This window comes from Pseudorasbora parva, chromosome 21 (assembly GCF_024679245.1).
Source record: "Pseudorasbora parva isolate DD20220531a chromosome 21, ASM2467924v1, whole genome shotgun sequence".
In the NCBI taxonomy this organism is placed as follows: Eukaryota; Metazoa; Chordata; class Actinopteri; order Cypriniformes; family Gobionidae; genus Pseudorasbora; species Pseudorasbora parva.
The window spans coordinates 26,872,948-26,891,713 of NC_090192.1; the positions used below are offsets into that span (position 1 = coordinate 26,872,948).

The following is an 18,766-nucleotide window of genomic DNA, read 5'->3' on the forward strand; positions in this document are numbered from 1 at the left end:
CATGATCTTCCATTCTCATTATATTGCCCTCATCTTTACAATACCTGCAAAACTTCTGATGATTCGGCTGTACAAGTCAACGTTAATACTGCCTGGCCTAAAACATGGGCTGGAATATGCAAATGTGGGGGACGTAAATATCAGCAATCCCGACTGTTATGTCACAGTCGGTGTTATGTTGGAATTCCCCTGTTTTTCAGTGGTCTTTTCCACACACAAGATTTACAAATGAAGGAGGAAACAATGGTGTTAGAGGCTTATGGTATGTTAGTTCAATGTACAGCACTTTTATTATTTAACTATGCCAAGTTAAATACTGTTTTTTTTTATTATTATTATTTTATATATAGCACCTTTGAAATAATAAATAGGTAAAATTAACAACGTGCTGTACAGTATATTAATCATAATTTTTATATTACATAAATGTTAATTATATACTTTAGCACTTGAAGACTAGTAAAGAAAAAAAAGATTTTATTTTTTAATTAATTACATTAATTCATGAGAAATTATAAGCAACCCAGGTGGAACCAATCTTGGGTGATCCCAAACACCTGGTCTACTTTTTAATGACCTCTGGTGTGGATTATCCCTGAACCTGCCCGACTTTTTTTCTGTCTTTTTTAATAATTTATCTGTATTTTAATATGCGCTGATAAAGCATAATAGTTTGCGTAACTGTATTATGCCAAATAATGTTACGGTATTTTGATGAGAATGACGAATATGTCTCTCAGCAAATCTTTTAAAGCATTCTTTACTAGTTTGCTAAAACAGCCAATGAATGATTTATGTCACTACCCCTGAGCATCACTATAACTCCACTGCTACTGAATAGTGCATAGAGATCCAAGCATACCCTTATAGATAATGAATAGTATGTGGAACAAAACTTGAATTGCTTTTTTATGTTTCTATTCCATGTATTGAATCCTCTAGTGGCATAGTTACATAAGGTGAATTAACCTTTAAACAGTGTGAGTGATAAGGTCCCATTATAACTAATGACAGTTGCTTCAGTTGACTGTCAGAGAATGTAGAGCACCCAGAGAGAGAGAGAAAAAAAAACGCCCTGTAAATTAAACATGAAGCGGTCTGTGTTTTCACCTCAAGCTCCTCTGCGTGAACATTTTAAAGATTCTCACACAGAGTTTCCTCCACTGCCAAAACGCTCTGCTTCAGAGAACTTTACTGTGTGTGCAACTGCCTCTGCACTGCCGAACACCTTTTGAAAGTTTTACTTCTTGATCCTTCCCTCGACAGACTTTATATTAATGCACCTCTGTGTGAAGTCCAAGTTGAAATCAAAAGAAAGACAAAGACAGCTGTAAAAAAGTCTCCACAGCGTGGGCTCGGCTACTTCTGCAAAAGTCAATTCAGGGAGGGGTGGGTAATCCAGACCACATGTGTATCTGGACCAGTCTGTGCAGTGAGTTTAAAGGGACAGTTCACCTAAAAAAAAATTATTCTGCTATTGTTCACTCTTTCGAATCTGTTTGTCTTTCTTTAATCTACTTGTCTTTTAGCAGGTTGTCCAAGTCGCTCTCTTTTCATATGAAAGTGAATGTTACAGTTGTCGAGTAAAATATGTTAAACTGTTCTCTGATATCTGCATATAGGGTATGTGACGTGTTTAAGGGTTAAAATTGTCCAGATACCGTTTTACAGGTCCATTTACAACCCCAGAAATTGTCCCTAGGATGTAACGTTCTGTTTTGGCCTTATTTGGGAGGGTCATTAATGAATATTAATGTGGAGTTCGGATCTGATTGGCTGTTTCACTATGCGGCTCATTTTAAATGACAGAAACAAGTCTACCGTATACTGTCAATCATGGAGAAATTATGCATCCATCCTTAAGTTTGATCCTGTTTCTGACGAAGATAAAGATTTTGAGGAACAACCAATTGTTTTGAGATTGGAAATGGATGCTTTTGACTAGTAAGTTTAGTCTTTATTTTCAGTAAGACCTTCAAAACGTAAAGTCAGTACTATAACTTCAGCCTACTTCAGTCTTTTTTTAAACAAATTGACGATGCCTTGTTAAATTACTACCATTTCAACCTAAGTGGTGGAGATGTTAGCTAGAAGGATCGAGTGAGCAATCTGTAAGCAACTAAACTATCGTAACATAGTTAACGTTAGCTCCTGAGTTGTGTTGTTGTTGAAAATAGCCACTAGGCTAAATTATATTTCTGTCTGTCAAAAGGGATTTCCATATGTATCTACAGTTGTATTTTGTATAACAACACTGGCGGGAAATAATATTAGATTTGACATTTGTCATACTGAGGATACTATTTTGAGTTTCATATTGTTACTTTACTAGCATCTTGCTTTGGATCTAGACAACACAGGGGATATTATTGTTAATGTTGTCTCACTAAGAAACTTCCAGTTTAATCAGAAATTGTTTAGACAGTCAATAAGTGGATAAAATCACTACTTACTGCTCACGGGAATATAGTTTCAATTGCCGCTTCTCTAGTATCAGACGCTGAGTGAATCCTGCTATTGTCCTGGTTAGAAAAACTGTCCGTGGTGAAATGGGCCGAGCAAACAAACAACTTTTAATTAAATTGTAGCGGTATCCGGTTATACAAGTTATACTGTTGACAGTTTTGTTCAGTGGAAAGGCTATGAAAAGTCCCCACGTCCCCTGCACAGCCTGGAACATAACATCTATTTCCATGATCTGCCGTGTACAAATGTTGGGGGCGTACATATTAATGATCCCCAGCGATTGCGTCACAGTTGGCGTTAACTTGAAAATCGCCTGTTTTTCTGTGGTGTTTTTCACAAACGAGATTTACATATGAAGGAGTAAATAATGGTGTTTGAGACTCACCGTATGTGATGTCCATGTACTGAACTCTTGTTATTGAACTATGCCATGGTTAATTCAATTTTTCATACTATGGCACCTTTAAGTAAAATTTTAAAAGAAGTTTTTAATAATGTAAATAATTGTATTATTAGTTAATAAATTACTGTTAGTGTAAGTACATGTGTACTTTAAACATGTGTAAGTGCACTGTACTCAACACAAACTGTGCTATACCATAATATGTGAGCAACATAAGTATGTACATGCTTGTATTTTTGACACAATAATGCTTATGTGTGGGTTTTAAAATAAAGGTCTCGAAACACACAATAGATATGCGGCCAGAATACTTCAGACTAAGGGATGTAGTTCCCTATTGTTTTTGCTTCAAACTGATATGAGAATCATTGAGCCTGCTAATTCACATAATACAATACATTGATTTAAGTTTTCTAAGACATTTTTTCTTTACAAAGGAAAAAAGTGAACGACCATGAAGACCGGCATAATGAGCTGCATAATTAATGAGCTTCAGGTAGTGACTGAGAGTTAAGCAACAGGACAAAGGAAATATATTTTGTTGTAGTTTATTTAGAATATAGTCAAAAAAGCACATTACAAAGGCCTATTAAAATTTTAAATTATCAAAAGAGTTGACTACTCTGCAAAAAATGCTCTTCTTATTCTGTATTCGTTTCTTGTTTTCAGTTCAAATATATAAATGAATCAAGATTAATATAATAGATAAGTAAAATGACATTCTATATGTTCTTGTTTCCTAAAAATCTAAATTTAGTGATCTGCTAGTGGGGGACGAAAAATTGTCTTATTTCTGTTTGGGACAGAAACAAGATTTCAATCAGAAACACGATTATTTTTCTTACCCCATTGGCAGATAATTTAGCTTGTTTTAAGCAAAAACTCACTTCATTTTGAATTTATTTTCAACAAAACAAGAAAAAACTATATTATGGTGTTTTACTTATCTAATAAATGCCTCTTGATTAAAGGGGGGGTGAAACACTCAGTTTCAGTCAGTGTCATGTCAATCTTGAGTACCTATAGAGTAGCATTGCATCCTGCATATCTCCGAGAAGTCTTTATTTTTTTTCTAATTATATAAGAAAGATGCGCTGTTCCGAGTCTTTCCGAAAAAAGCCGAGCGGGTGGGGGCGTGTCGTGTGAGCGGAGCTAAATAATGACGTGTGCTCGCTGCTGCTATTGAGTTGAGTCGAGTGCGTCGTAAAGCTGTGTCATCCCTAACAGCGGGGAAAAAACTTTATTCAAAATAAAAATATGGCTTTTAATCAGATACAGCCATACATCTATGATCCGGAATCAGACCCAGAGGCTGCAGTTGAACAGGAGCAGCAGCAAAAACGACTAGAGCAGGACGTCTCTATGTGGTACAAGTTATACACTAACTATATAATATGCTCAGCGGCTTGTGTTATTTACATATTTATACTTGAATTATATCGTCGTATTTTTGTCTTTGAAGGTGTACATGTGGGAAGTGCAGTTGTGCACGTGTGTGTGTGTGTTTACGCGTGGTTTGTGTAGACAGTAAGCGGACTGGTTTTGCACGGCAGGCTAAGTTAGTGTTTACATAGAAAGACACGGAATAGTAGCGCATTTGAATGAAGAAGCGTGCTTATTTAGTTCAACATATTTCCCCCCTCTTTGTGTATTGTTGTTTGGAGTGCTTTTACAATACACAAACATAAAGTTACACATATAGTGGCCAGCTAAACAAATGTACACGCACTACACATCGCATGCTCCATTGATCAAATAACTATACGTGATCATGTTTGGGCTACTTGATGAGTATAGGCAAACACAGACATTTGAAGCAGTCTTACTCACAGCCTGCGGTTCTAACGTTGGGACCTTTATCGTTGGGACTGCTCCATCCTTCAGCATTAGGCGATCGGAAAATCCTGTGTCGAGCAGGGCCTTGTTTATGAAACAGTCGGCACCGAAATGCAGCGAACAGATATAAACATTCGCGCAACTCAGTTGCTGATCCGGAAAAGCAAATTACATCCACTGTTGCCTTAACGCGGGGTTTTTGGGGAATCTGTGCAGGACTGTCTTGGTCTGGCAACCAAAAACGCACTTTTTTGTTGACATTGTTATGTGCACATCACCTGTGCAGCAGCCTACAAGCGAGCGCTTTGATGGGGGTAGCCTGTTACTTTCGCTCTCTCCCTCTCTCTCTCTCACGCGCTTCCGGTAGAATTGTCCGTAAGGCCCATACAAGGAAATTCCGCCCCCATTAACGTCAAAGGGGACGCATGATCTCAAAAAACTTGCCGAAACTTATGACTAACCGGAAGTAGTATTTTTGACACAGAAATACTCCCATCAAACGTCCACCTTAACTTTTGAAACTTTGTCTATGTTTAGTATGGGATTCCAAGTCTTTAACAGTGTAAAAAGATCAGTATGCATGAAACAGCATTTCACCCCCCCTTTAAACAATTTTTAGGTATTTAGACTAAACAAGCCAAAATTGTAAGAAGAGCATTTTTTGCACTGTACTATTTTTAATGTTTTTTGAAAGAAGTATCATGCTAAAAAGCAGTAGGCCTAATATTGTGACATTGAACACAAGTTATTATTCAGTAAATACACATAAGTGAATAATTGGTAATGATGAATGTTATAAGTAGAATATTTGGAATTTAAAACAACATATGCAATATAATTATGATTTCAACACTTTTTTCCCCCAGTCAATTCAGTGGCAACATTCTCAGGAATCATCTGATTTTGTAAACTATGCCATTCACACAAAACTCAAATATAATTTTGTTTCAGTTTATTTATGAGACACGCCTGAAATGCATGATCGCACCATTGCAAAGGCTATATCGTCTGCTATATTTTAATATTCACAGACACTAACAGAATAAACTTACCTCACAATCATCGTTGCTCTTAGAAATAAACAGCTTTTTCTGAGGTAAATTATTCCACGATCATTCCTCACTGCGTCTCAAACGGGTTAAAGTGTTGATGTGTTTATTTGAGTTGAGGTGGTCACTGTGCTCTGGCATGGAGCGTATGAGATTTGAATCTCAAAAGAACGCACGCTCGGTGGCGTGGTGCATTAGTGGATAATGAGACACTCGCGAACGACTGATTTCTCTCCCTTTTCAAACAGATTACATAAACACAGAGTATTTGTTTTTCGATTTTATTTACATTATTTAAAACCTGGCATTTCAAAGTTTCTTAAGACATATGTCTTATGTTTGTGTGATACGTTTTTACTAAGTTAGAGATCATGTTCTGAAGAGAATCAGATTAGACGTCTTTGACAGAGAGGCTGCAGATTGCGCATCATGTTTGTTTTCTTAATTTCTTAAAAGGAAAAAAATGTGTTTCTTCTATAATTATAATAATTTGTTAGATTTATATAGTGCTTTTCTAGGCACTTAAAGCACTTTAAATAGAAGGGGGTAATCTCCTCAACAACCATCAATGTGCAGCATTCACCAGCTAATCATCCTCCTAATCATCACCACATATATCAATTTGCAGCATTCACCTGGATGGAGATATATATATATCCAGGTGAAGGCTGCAAATTAATTTATATATGGGGATTATTAGGAGGTCATGATGGACATGGGCAAATATGGCCAGGATGCCGAGGTTATACTCCTACTTTTTATCGAAGGACATCCTGTAGGGCTTTTTAATAACCACAGATAGTCAGGACCTCAGTTTAAACGTCTCATCCGAAAGACAGTGCTTGTCACAGTACAGTGTCCCCATTGCTATTCTGGGGTGTTAGAAACCACACAGACCACAGAGTGAGCGCCCCCTGTTGGTCTTATTAACACTTCTACCAGCAGCAACCTAGTTTTCCCAGTTGGTCTCCCATCCAGGTACTGACCAGACTCAGCCCTGCTTAGCTTCAGTGGGAAACCAGTCTTGGGTTACAGGGTGATATGCTTTTATGGTGCCATTCATTCAAAACATCTAATTTACACAAGTTTTACACAGGAGTAAGCAAATAACAACATTTAAATTCCCTTTAAGGTGGGATGATGTGCCCAATTATTCATATGGACATCTGTGTTTTGTATGTTAATGTCCATGTTCTCCTTATCAAGTATTAATGGCATTGATACAGAGACGTGTGTTTCAATCTTTAGACAGGATGATTTATGTGTGGTGTTAAGGGGGGATGTGCACACTCTGTAAATTCATCAACTCTTTGACCCCCAGGTTAACCCTCTCCACTGTATGTTGAACTGCACATCACCCTTGCAGATCTAAATGAAACTCAAAAGCGCATAAAGAGCCATCCATCCTCCCCTGTCTGTATGAGCCCCAGAGGAACAGACCCTCCCTTAAACACCTGACGCCAGCATATCTACTGATATCACTTTGTTCAGTCTCCTAGAAGCTCCTGCTTGACCTCTCCGAATGCAAATACCCCGACCTAATCTACCGCTTTATTATTGTTTGTGCTGCTCATTAATTCTCAAGCTAATTACAGTCCAGCTTCTTTCACAGTGTCTGTCCACTCTAAGGCATTTGTTAAGCTAATCGAACCGTGCTTGACTAGTAACAAGTTAGTTTTTCTGCATTGTCTATTCGCTGTAATTACAAGGACGAAGAATTGCACGAAAAGACGATAAGGACAGATTGGCTCTTTCGGGTTTCATCTGGAAGCTGATTATTTCATTTGCATATCATCGCCGCAGATGTCCTTTATGTCTTATTGTTTTTAGATAATAGCTTGTGTAATTGTGAAGTCATAATTCTACTGGATTATGTGTGTGGGCTAGGGACTGAGATTCAGTCATTAATTTCTCACCCTGGTGCATTAGAACAACACCAAGGCCAATAAATAATGACTGAATAATTGGGCGTACTATCCTTTTATTATCTTTTGTCGACTGCTAGAGTAGTAAGTCATAAAGGTTTGTAAAGACGAGAGTGAGTAAATAATGAGAATTTTTGTTTTGTCACATCCTGTTTTATGCTGCTGTTTTTACCCCCTGCTTTCTTGATTCGTAGTTGAGATTTTTTAATATTATTTTTTTGTCCTTTGACGGGTGTCCTCAGATTGTGTGTGTGTGTGTGTGTGTGTGTGTGTGTGTGTGTGTGTGTGTGTGTGTGTGTGTGTGTGTGTGTGTGTGTGTGTGTGTGTGTGTGTGTGTGTGTGTGTGTCAGGGACACACAGCTTGAATCTCCCAAACTGACGGTTCCCTGCCCAACTACAGCATCCTTTAATTACAGCCAGGATGAAAATGTGTCTCTATGTTCTGGGAATAAGAAGCTCCTTCAGTGCTACTTATTGTTCCCTTCCTAATTTATTTATTTATTTCTCTATCAAAACCTTTCAGAACAAAAAGACCGGATTGAAGCAATGCATATGAAAAATTCCAGTTTTCTAAGGGCTTGCAAAACACAGTAACCATAACAGGTTTCCAGAAAGCAGAAGAGTAGCAACAGCACCACATTATAAAAAACAAAGACACCTCCCATACTATGGTATTTACAATAGTACTGTATGAAGCACCATATGTGACCGTGGACCACAAAACCAGTCACAAGTTGCACGAGTATATTTGTGGCAATACCCAACAATACATAATATCAAAATTATCCATTCTTCTTTTATGCCAAAAATCATTAGGATATTAAGTAAAGATCATGTTCCATGAAGATATTTTGTAAATGTCCTACCCTATATATAAAAATGTATTATTATTATTAGTAATATGCCTTGCTAAGGACTTCATTTGCACAACTTTAAAGGTGATTTTCCAATACTTGGATCTCTGCCAAATGTTGTCCTATCATAACAAATCATACTTTAATGAAAAGCTTGTTTATTCAGAAATATATCATGATGTATAAATCTCAATTTACCCTTATAACTGGTTTTATGGTACAGGGTCACATGATGGTAATCATTCAGTACCATGGTATATATGAAAGTACAGTGCATTAACACAAATATGTATTTATTTTGCTCTTACTGTAATACCGTATATACATCCCATAAGACGATTTACACATTTGCATGAAAAAATGTAGCACATAACGTCACTGTGTTCTGTAAAGTTTACTGTATTAAAAACATTACTGGCACAACACCTCATGCACTAGCGCCCTCTATTGATGAGGGGTTGAAATGTCATGGTGTGAGCACCAGTGTTATTATTTATTATATAGTAGTTATTAATATTTTGAAATTTGCTTTAATTTTTTCTGTTTTTCTATTTCGTTGTATTGACTTGTAATGTGCTTGGGTATTTTATTATTTCTATTTAGCTTTATTTTGTCCAATACTTCACATTATTTAATTTAATTGCAAAGGTAAACCTCAGTTAAGTTTTTAATTTTGTATTCTAGAATTCATATTTACTCATTTAGTTTCACCTTCAATTCACGTAACAGTTTTGGTTAACAATAGCAACACTGGTGAGCACACTTGTGTACAAGGCGTATCATTCCACTGGATTGTCCCTCTCAAATATCAGTCAGAGATGAGCGTGGGTCTAGACATATTGATCCTTCTCATCGTTTGACATTTCCATAATTGATTTTACGGTATTACCTGAAATCCCCGAAGTGAGCTTTGATAAACACGCTTGAGCTTGCAAGAGATGCACACAGATATTCAGACAAACAAAAGACAGATCAGCTTGTTATCTGCACTCCCTTTGGCAGACTCCTTTCTCTCTCAACCAGTTACTTTGGCTAAACTTGATTGGTCTCTTTAAACATGGCCTTTTCTTCATCCTCAGACACTGATACAATCACAGCGCACTTCTTAAGGAGATCAAAGCCGAGGATCAAATCAGGTTTTTGCTGCATTAGCTCAGTACTGTGGTGAGGAGACAGAAATCACTGTCACCAGATGAGGAATAATGGGTAAAGGAGAACTCTGTGAAGCCCTTGTTTCTGTTGTATCATAAACATCTTGCAATGCATCCGAATCTCCTGCTAGTGCTTTAGGTCCTCATTGTGTCCCATTAACATCAGTTCAACATCAGTTCACACAAATAAGGCAGCAGATTAAAACCGGTTGTCTTTTACAGCTTTGTTAGTGTATAATTGTACATGTAATAGTCTGTTCACAGTTGCTCTTGAATTTGTCTGCGCTACTTTTCATTTGTTGGTCTATGTAAACGTGCATTAAACGGACATGTTTGACTGTTTATCGCATTGTGCAAAAATGTAAAGACATTTTAAATGTGTAAAATTTGTGTACACTTTAAAAATGCACACCTTCTGTCCGCATTTATTTGCCCTGTGTGAGCGGGTCTAAAGCAGCTGAATTCCCGTTACAGCTGTGTATTTGTATCACATATGTTATTGTGTGTGCCTTTGTGAGCAGGTGTCTTTGTGTCACTGTGGGTGCCACCCTACGCAGAGGTTGACAGGTGCAGTTGTGTGCCGGATGTCGTGCCATTAATAATTAGGCTTCAGCTTTATTCCGGCGGTTTAATTAAAACTGTCTCTTTTCTTTGTAGCACAGAAAGTTTCCCTGCAGTATTGCATTGTGGCTGCTTAGCATAATGGCTAGGGCATGAAATGTTTTCTGGTAATTGCCAGACACACTCACTCATAGACAGGGCCGTGCACATGGGTGCACGGTGGCTAGAGCCACTGCCCCTTTGCCCTCATCAGCTAAGGTGCCCCTCTTGCCCCCTTCCCTCCCTCACCCTCAGAGGATTCCCATAAAAGTGTTCGGTTCCGCTAAAAAATCACTAGTTTCGCCATTCCATGGCGTTCCCTTATCCGTTCCATGTTTTCCCGCTCGTTCTGCAGCATCACTAAAAGTCTGTGGCTGTGTCCGCTCTCTTTGGAGACAGTTCCAGAATGTCGTCCCATTAACAGGTATATTACAAACTACAATCCACATTACAGACAGGGGTTGATCTGCGGAATTAGTAGTTTGTTTGTTTCAACAGTGCAAACATGGATTCTAAGCTCCAGCATGCCACTCAACTCCTGTAAAATAGATTTCCAATTATAATACATTTTTACGAGTTAATACTAGTATCTATAACATACTTCATATTTATTATATTTTATTTAGACCATAATAATCGTATACACATTTTTTTTTAAAGGTAATAAAGGCTATTATAAAAATAAATGAGTTGTATCAGGGGTAGCCTACAATGGGGCTAAAGCACACCCTAAGAAAAATGTGCTAATTTTTCAAAAAAGTTCATACGTGTGCAAAAAATATCTAGCAACGTTTGCAGTATTTTGTGTTTGTTTTATGTTTGTGTTTTATTAATATAATAATTAATTAGTGTTCAGTAAATATTAACTTGTTAATATATAAATATTTTTAAAATACAGAAACATATTTTTAAGTAAATAATCTGAAAAAATGTAATGAATGAGATCCCATAATAATTTGATAAAGTTTTATCATTGTAACAACTAAATATATTTGTATAATATGATTATCACCATATTTTTTATTATAAAATGGACACACCTCTAAGATGGACACCCAACTTAAGATATTTACCAGCTGAATCTTAACCATGTCATGTCAACAAATGGTCAGTCAGCTGTTTATTATCATGTTAAATATGCCTTTTACCCCAAATACCATACCTTTATATATTCTGTTATTAAAAAACTGTTGCGTATGATTTACATAAATCATAAACAAGACCTTTGTCTCAAAATATATTCAATAATTTTAGTGATTCTTATTTGCTACTTAAATCTAAAAAAAAAAAAAATACAAAAAATGTAAATAGAAAAGAGATTAAATTAGCCCAGAATTAACTTTTTGGAAGAATAATTAGATATTAAATATATATGATGTCACATACTTATTAATACAAATGTTTATTATTATTATTATTATTATTGTAAGTAAATGAAAATTGCATGCAGTTTTGGGGAGTAACTAGTTACATGTACAGTTACTGAGAAAAAAAATGTAATTCAATTATTTGCATATTAAAAATGAATAATATTAATTTGTTGCTTTGCCTGGTTTTGATGTGCACAGTGCATACTGCCATTGAAAGGATGTTTAGTAAATTGATGCTATTCCGGCACGTTTGATTGGCTCTATTGTTTGAATGTGCAGTGCACCACATCTGCCAATTACATCAATCCACATCGCCGCTGAAAGCTTTAGGCTACAACCTGTGTGAGTTTCCACCATGGCTAGTGATGAAAATGGGTTCCAGTGCTGGCAATTTAGAAAATGTATCAAATGTAATCAGTTACATTACTTTAATAAAGTTCAAAATAGTTAATAAAAGTAATAGTTACAGTACTTATTACATTTTAAATACATTTCCAAACTAACCTTCTCAACACTGATTACATTTGTATAATACAAATTTGTATTACATGTTTTGTTTTGTTCTAGGAAAATCTTTTTTTTTGTGTTAGGGTGCCACTTTAATTCCAAATGTAAAATCAGGATCCTAACGCTAAACCAGTTCTAAACCATTAGGGTAAATATGTTGCTTATGGGCACACTGTGCGAATTTTCAAAATCCTTTGCGAATGCCCCTTGTCAGACTGTACGAACATGATCCCCGATGTAAGCCATGTCACACTGTAAGATCTCAGTTGTCATTAATGTCAGACTGCACGATAGTTAAGGCGCTTAAAACGGACGCACAAAAGAAAACTTGTCCTGAGTTTTATATCATCAATGAATGACGCGTTCGGTGACGGTGAGCTGCATTACACGCGGGACTGAAATGCTGGCTATAAAGAAATCTCTAGCTCTCGTTTTGGTCATAGTTTGTCTTGAAAAACGGAGATATTTTACTGTTGTCGTAGGAGAAGTCACACTGCAGGATTGTGTGCCAAATCTTCTGACACTGCCAGAATTTCGTCTGAGGTAAAATTTGATCGCAGCGCTCATTAATCGGCTGACGGTGAACATGTCAAACTAATAACCAAAGGCGTCAGATTTTAGCCTAGGATCAGAGGAATCTTTTAGGATTTGCTAAATTTGTCTCAGACGGCCAAATCTTGGCAAAAATCGCACAGTGTGCACCCGGCTTTAGTGTGCAGAAGTGTGCAAGATCTGGTTTTAGATCTTTACACATAGCAGAGCTGAAGGTCACAAATGATATTCTGCTGGCTCTACAGTAGATGTAGGCTCTTGTTGTGTTGGATCTGAACACGGCATTTGATATCATAGACCATAACATTCTTCTTAAGCGTCTTGAATCCAGGGCGCTACACTACAGCGGTTAGCTTTTTACTTTGAGAATAAGGCTTTTTCTGTAAATTTGGGAAATGGTTCCTCATCATCGGCTCCTTTTTTCACTTGGCGCTCCTCAGGGATCTATTGTGGGACCTTTATTTATTTCCCTTTATATGCTTCCTTTGGCCTGCATTTTTCAGAAATACAAAAAGGTTTATCACTGCCAGTTTTACCTTCCAGTAAGGCTTGACAATACTGTTTATTCAATGCTGTATAGAAATGTATAATTATATTGGATAAAAAAAATATATATATTTAGATTATCTTGCTTGCAAGTTGTACAAAATGCAGCTGCAAAAACTTTTGACTGGGTCTAAAAAGAGAGACCCTATTCCCCCTATTCTAGCATTCCTCCACTGGCTTCCCGTTAAATGTAGGATTAATTTAGTAAATTCTCATGTTTGTATACTCTATATTCTGGCTGTGCACCAAAATATATTAGTGATCGTGAACTTCTTCAGCTATACTGTCCTGGACCCAGATCTTCTAATCCTTTACTTTTAAATCTCTGCCAGTGTTGCTATAAACCAAAAGGTTATCTGGCTTTTTCTGTGGCTAGGCTCAAACTTTAGAACAGTGTCCCCTATCATGCAAGTTCTGGACATTTTTAAGTTGACTCTTAAATTATACCTTTATTCTTAAGTTTTTGGACATTTATAATTGTTGCTTTTACAGTGTAGATTTGATTTTGCATACTCTATAGCACCTGATCAATTCATACTGTGTTTAAATGTGCTGTATAAATAAATGTTGGTGTTGTTGTTGCTTAAACATCTGTTGTCCTGTTTGATTTTCAGAGTTATCAGCAGAGCTCCAGGACTGAAGCTGGTCGTTGAGACACTGATGTCATCACTTAAGCCTATCGGGAATATTGTGGTCATCTGCTGTGCCTTCTTTATTATTTTTGGCATCTTGGGAGTTCAGGTGAGTAAAAAAACATAATCCTACAGAAATAAACAGCATAAACAAGTTTAAAATGGTTTTCTGGTAGTTTTAAAGAGATTCTGAGCACTTGGACAGCCTGGCAGGCCATCTTAAACCAACTTTATTCAAAGTAATTTAAAATGCCAACTCAGTTATATAGTGGATATAATATGTCTTGCTTGGATCAGACTATTAAAGTAAAAGCCAGTCTTAACTTTAGGGATTAATTGGAGTAATTCCTTTAAAAAAACATCATATACTGTATAAAGTAACACATAACACATGACAGCTCTATGTGTTTAATCCACAAGATTGCATTTAAGACTCTTAGTGAGAGTGAAAGAGGTGGTGCATAGAACGAATACATGATTTTCTGTCATTTCTGTAAATTTGAAACATACTCTTCCTGCCCACAGCTGAATAATTTGACTATGATTAAAATGTTCTGTTTTCCATACTTCCACAATTTACATAAGTCCGTAGGGGAACGGCGATGCAATTTATCTTCCATTCTTCCAGGAAAAGATGCCTGTGCTCTTTGTGCCTGTACACTGTCATGTGTAACATTGATTTTGTCCTTGCGTTATTTCTTGAAATTACTCTTCAGATAGCCTAGCAATTTTGGGTAAACATAATTTCAGTCAAAAAAGTACTACAGTTTTGAACAGTGCGTAAAGGGATGATAACATTAGAATATGCCAATGTCAGTAAAAAAAAAAAAAAAAAAAAAAAAGTAATTGTAGTAGATGTTCTCTTTTATTCTCTGTTAAAAATTAATGAAATCATTGTTATTTGCTTTAAAGAGCCTATGTATATTTTTTCCACAAAATGTTTCGCAGAGAAAAGGAAGGTTGTTTGTGTGCTGATAAATTGCTTCTTTTTTCTCACAGCTTTTCAAAGGAAAGTTCTTTGTCTGTCAGGGGGAGGATACAAGGAACATCACCAACAAATCGGATTGCTTTTCGGCTAACTACAAATGGGTCAGACACAAGTACAACTTTGATAACCTTGGGCAGGTGAGCACTTAACTTGGCAATGGTTGTACAAACATTTGCTCAATATGTTTTAGATATACCTTGAAGCGACTAGTAATGTCACTTCCAATTTGAAAATCTTGTCCCATTTTCAACAAAGTCAATTGGAGCCATTGAAGTCAAAGATTTCTTTTAACCTTTTTTATTATCTTTCACCTCCCTCAGGCCCTCATGTCCCTTTTTGTTCTGGCTTCCAAAGACGGTTGGGTGGACATAATGTACGATGGACTGGATGCTGTCGGTGTCGATCAGCAGGTATTGACCGTATCAGAAGCTTCTTTTACCTGCATAAAACTGTATTGTAGTATTATTCATATGGATTTTCATGCTTGTAGATTCACCTTGTGATACATTTGATCTGTGGATAGTGCGGCAACCTTATTCATTTAATTGGGTCACAGTTTCTAGAGTACAAACAAATTGCGGGCCAGGATATATCCCAGTCATTCGGATACTCTAATAACCGCAAAGCCTGGTTGGATAAACTCCATGAACTGAATCAGAGCTTAAAAATCATTAGTCAGCATTTCTGTCCTATGATTTCAAAGAACTGCTCTCCCATTCATCAGTTCTTCTGTAAGCTCCGTACTGTCCATTCATCAGATCTCTTTAAAGTGCCTTATTTTTGAATTGAGAATTTCTCAATAATCAAAAGTACTATTTTGCACGAAAATAAAGTCTCTATGCTACGTGTGTGGCTGTGGGCTCCTGAAAATGTTCTGCTCTAATTGAAAAGAGCTCAGCCCCCTGTCCTATCCAAGGCATTCATGTGTTTGAATTGGAACAGATATCTCTTCCTTAGTGCATGCCATGTGGCCTGTGCCTCACTTTTGCATGCAGAATGCTTAGTCTTGCTAGTGGCAGGTATTTTTTTGAGTTTCCAGAAGGACAAACCTTTGAACTGAACTGTTATTGATATCATGGTCACACTTTGCAATAAGGTTTCATTTGTTAACATTCGTTAATATATTAACTAACATTAACTAACCATGAGCAATACTATTTGTTCATCTTTTTTTAACATTAGTTAAAGCTTCACTGTGTGATTTCTAGCGGTGTAAAGGTATATGACCATCCAGTGAATAATAGTTTCTGTTCCTCTCAATTCTGATTTCGTTTTAACTCCTACGGTGGCCGATTTAGTCCAAGATTAACATGGCAGTCCCCCTCTTCACATTAGACACGGTGCCATCGAGTGTTAAAACGCGAAAGGTGAAGCTTGAATTTATGGGTATGTCCCTCTTTGGCTAATGTGCTTTCAAGATGGAGGGGCAACATGGCGACCGGCAGTCGAACCGCTCACCCGTATGTATTTTCAATGGCATATTATAAACTTACGAAAATACTTTATTACTTGAAAGAAGTAAATATACATTAATGAGCACATATATTTTTGAAAGAACTAAGTGTTTTTAGCTAACAATAAACTAAAAAAGTTACACAGTGTAGATTTAATAAAAATACAGCTGTTTATTGTTTGTTTATGTTACTTCTCTTCACAGTGCATTAACTAATGCTAACAAATATTAATGCTTCCATTATTAAATGCTAAACATTCTATAGTTGCCTTGGCAAGAATTTTTACATTGAAAAGATTTACTCATTAGATGAATACAAGTTTTTACGTTGACTAACTGGAGCAAATTAATTGATTTAACTTAATAAGTTGAGTGTGATGGGTTGCCTTATTTTTAAGTCTTTGCCTTTTCTTTTCTACAAAGCCTCTTCTGATCACCAACATTCATTTTTTTGATCCAAAATACAGTAAAAACTGTAATATTGTGGAATATTATCACATTTTTTCTATTTTAATATATTTTGAAATGTAATTTATTCTTATGATTAAAGTGGAATATTAAGCATCATTACTCCAGTCTTCAGTGACACATGATCCTTCAGAAATCATTCTAATAAGCTTCTTATTATCAGTGTTGAAATCAGTTGTGTACCACATCCCCCCAAAAAAGAAAAATTCTTACTGACCCCAAATTTCTGAATAATATTTGTATTGATAGTTCTATATTGCATTAGAACTATAACTTGCTTAAAGGGGTACTTCAGCGCTGGGAAGATGAATCTGTATTTAAACTGGGTCATTAATGTAGTAGAAATGTGAAATAATTTTTTTATTTGGAGCTTTCTAGACTGAGAAAAGACAGAAAATGTATTTTTGTCTCATGGGGATGAAAGACAACAATTCCCAGAATGCTTCACTGCCCTACGAGGACACTCCCAAAGCCACCGCTACTGGATTACTGGATCACTTTCACTTTCCCACCGTGACCGTTCATTTTCATAAAATCAGTTCAGTTAGAGAACATTCATGATGAGCTGAATGAGCTTGTGATGAGAGCTGAGGCAATCACGTTTGCGGCATAGATTCAGTGCGCGTTTTCAGTCTGGCGCATTTTCAGTTCATGCCTTTGGAAGCTTAACTTTCATAGGAATTAACTTAAGAAGTCGAAACACTTACTTTGCTCCACCTGCTGCACCGTTTACATGAATGCCTGCAGCTGCTGAGTGCTGTGAGTACGATCTCCTATCCCCCATGTGCGAGTTGAAAACATGTGGAAATAGCTCCACATGTTTCGATGATGCAAATTGAATCATTCAAATATACTCAAGGGTTTCTACTGATAAAAAAGTCATATGCTAATCGCTGAAGTAACCCTTTAATAATGTGGAATGACCTCTTTAAGTAGAGTTTCCATTTACCTAAGTAGGCCTGGCAAACTATTTAACAAACCTGTCTGAGATTGATACCAGTTATATAAAAAAGATATGGAGAATTAAAACAAACCAACTGTTTATTTGAAAAACTAAAATCTGAATGTTTGTTGTACTGAAATCATACTGATCCTCCTGGTCACTTGCATAATAACTTGGAACACAGCATGTGTGTGTGTGTGTGTGTGTGTGTTACTATTAAGCCTTGAGTAGACTTCCTTAACGAGCTTGACCACCAATCTGTACATTAACCCGTGTTGTGTTTATATGTGTTGTAGCCCATCATGAATTACAACCCATGGATGCTGCTCTATTTCATCTCCTTCTTGCTGATTGTGGCTTTCTTCGTGCTCAACATGTTTGTCGGCGTGGTGGTCGAGAACTTTCACAAGTGCCGGCGGCACCAGGAGGCCGAAGAAGCCAAACGGCGCGAGGAGAAGCGTCTTAAACGCATGGAGAAAAAAAGAAGGAGTAAGGAGAAGGAGCTAGCTGGTCGGTAGCCTTTCCACACCTTTCTGAGTCCTGCTTGATCATTTTGATTTGACCGCGTGCTAAATTAGATGCTAATGCTAATTAGAGTGACCGGCGAATAAGGAATGAGATGCTCGGGCCCGTAATAAGCTAGGAATCAACTCCCCGGCTTGCCCCCCTTTTGCCTGGGAACATTTCTAGAGCATGTCCCATGGCTTGCATGGTGATCTGCTTACTGAGAGAGCAGGGTGTGTGGTGGACCCCTGCCACAGGGGTCTGCCCACCCTCCTCATCTCATGCATGTAGGGCAGTGCAGTCTGAGAAGTAAATAAAAATCCAGTCTCTTCACACTCAAATTGGTTACATCCATCAGCTGCCTGCACCAATGCTCCTCCCCAGGATGCACGGCGTGGTATTGATGGCCTTCTCTTTCGGTTATACTTCCTGCTATTCTCAGCACAAGGCGTTAGCATTAAAACAACTTCATTGAGGATCTCTGTGTGGATGCTAGCTCTTGTTTTGACAGTGGCTTGG

The 18,766-nt window shown here is 37.0% G+C and overlaps 1 protein-coding gene across 5 annotated transcripts in view; it reads left to right on the forward strand.

Moving 5' to 3' along the window:
- Positions 1-18,766, forward strand: part of cacna1g (calcium channel, voltage-dependent, T type, alpha 1G subunit) — a 296,673-nt gene that overhangs the window by 229,614 nt on the left and 48,293 nt on the right. For 4 of the 5 annotated variants that reach the window (XM_067429513.1, XM_067429516.1, XM_067429514.1 and 1 more), the window contains 4 exons: positions 13,874-14,000; positions 14,891-15,016; positions 15,200-15,289; positions 18,040-18,232. In XM_067429513.1, the coding sequence (XP_067285614.1) occupies positions 13,874-14,000; positions 14,891-15,016; positions 15,200-15,289; positions 18,040-18,232 (536 nt within the window). Of the gene's footprint in view, positions 1-13,873; positions 14,001-14,890; positions 15,017-15,199; positions 15,290-18,039; positions 18,254-18,766 lie in introns of all 5 variants that reach the window. The other variant, XM_067429515.1, reaches the window with a different exon arrangement.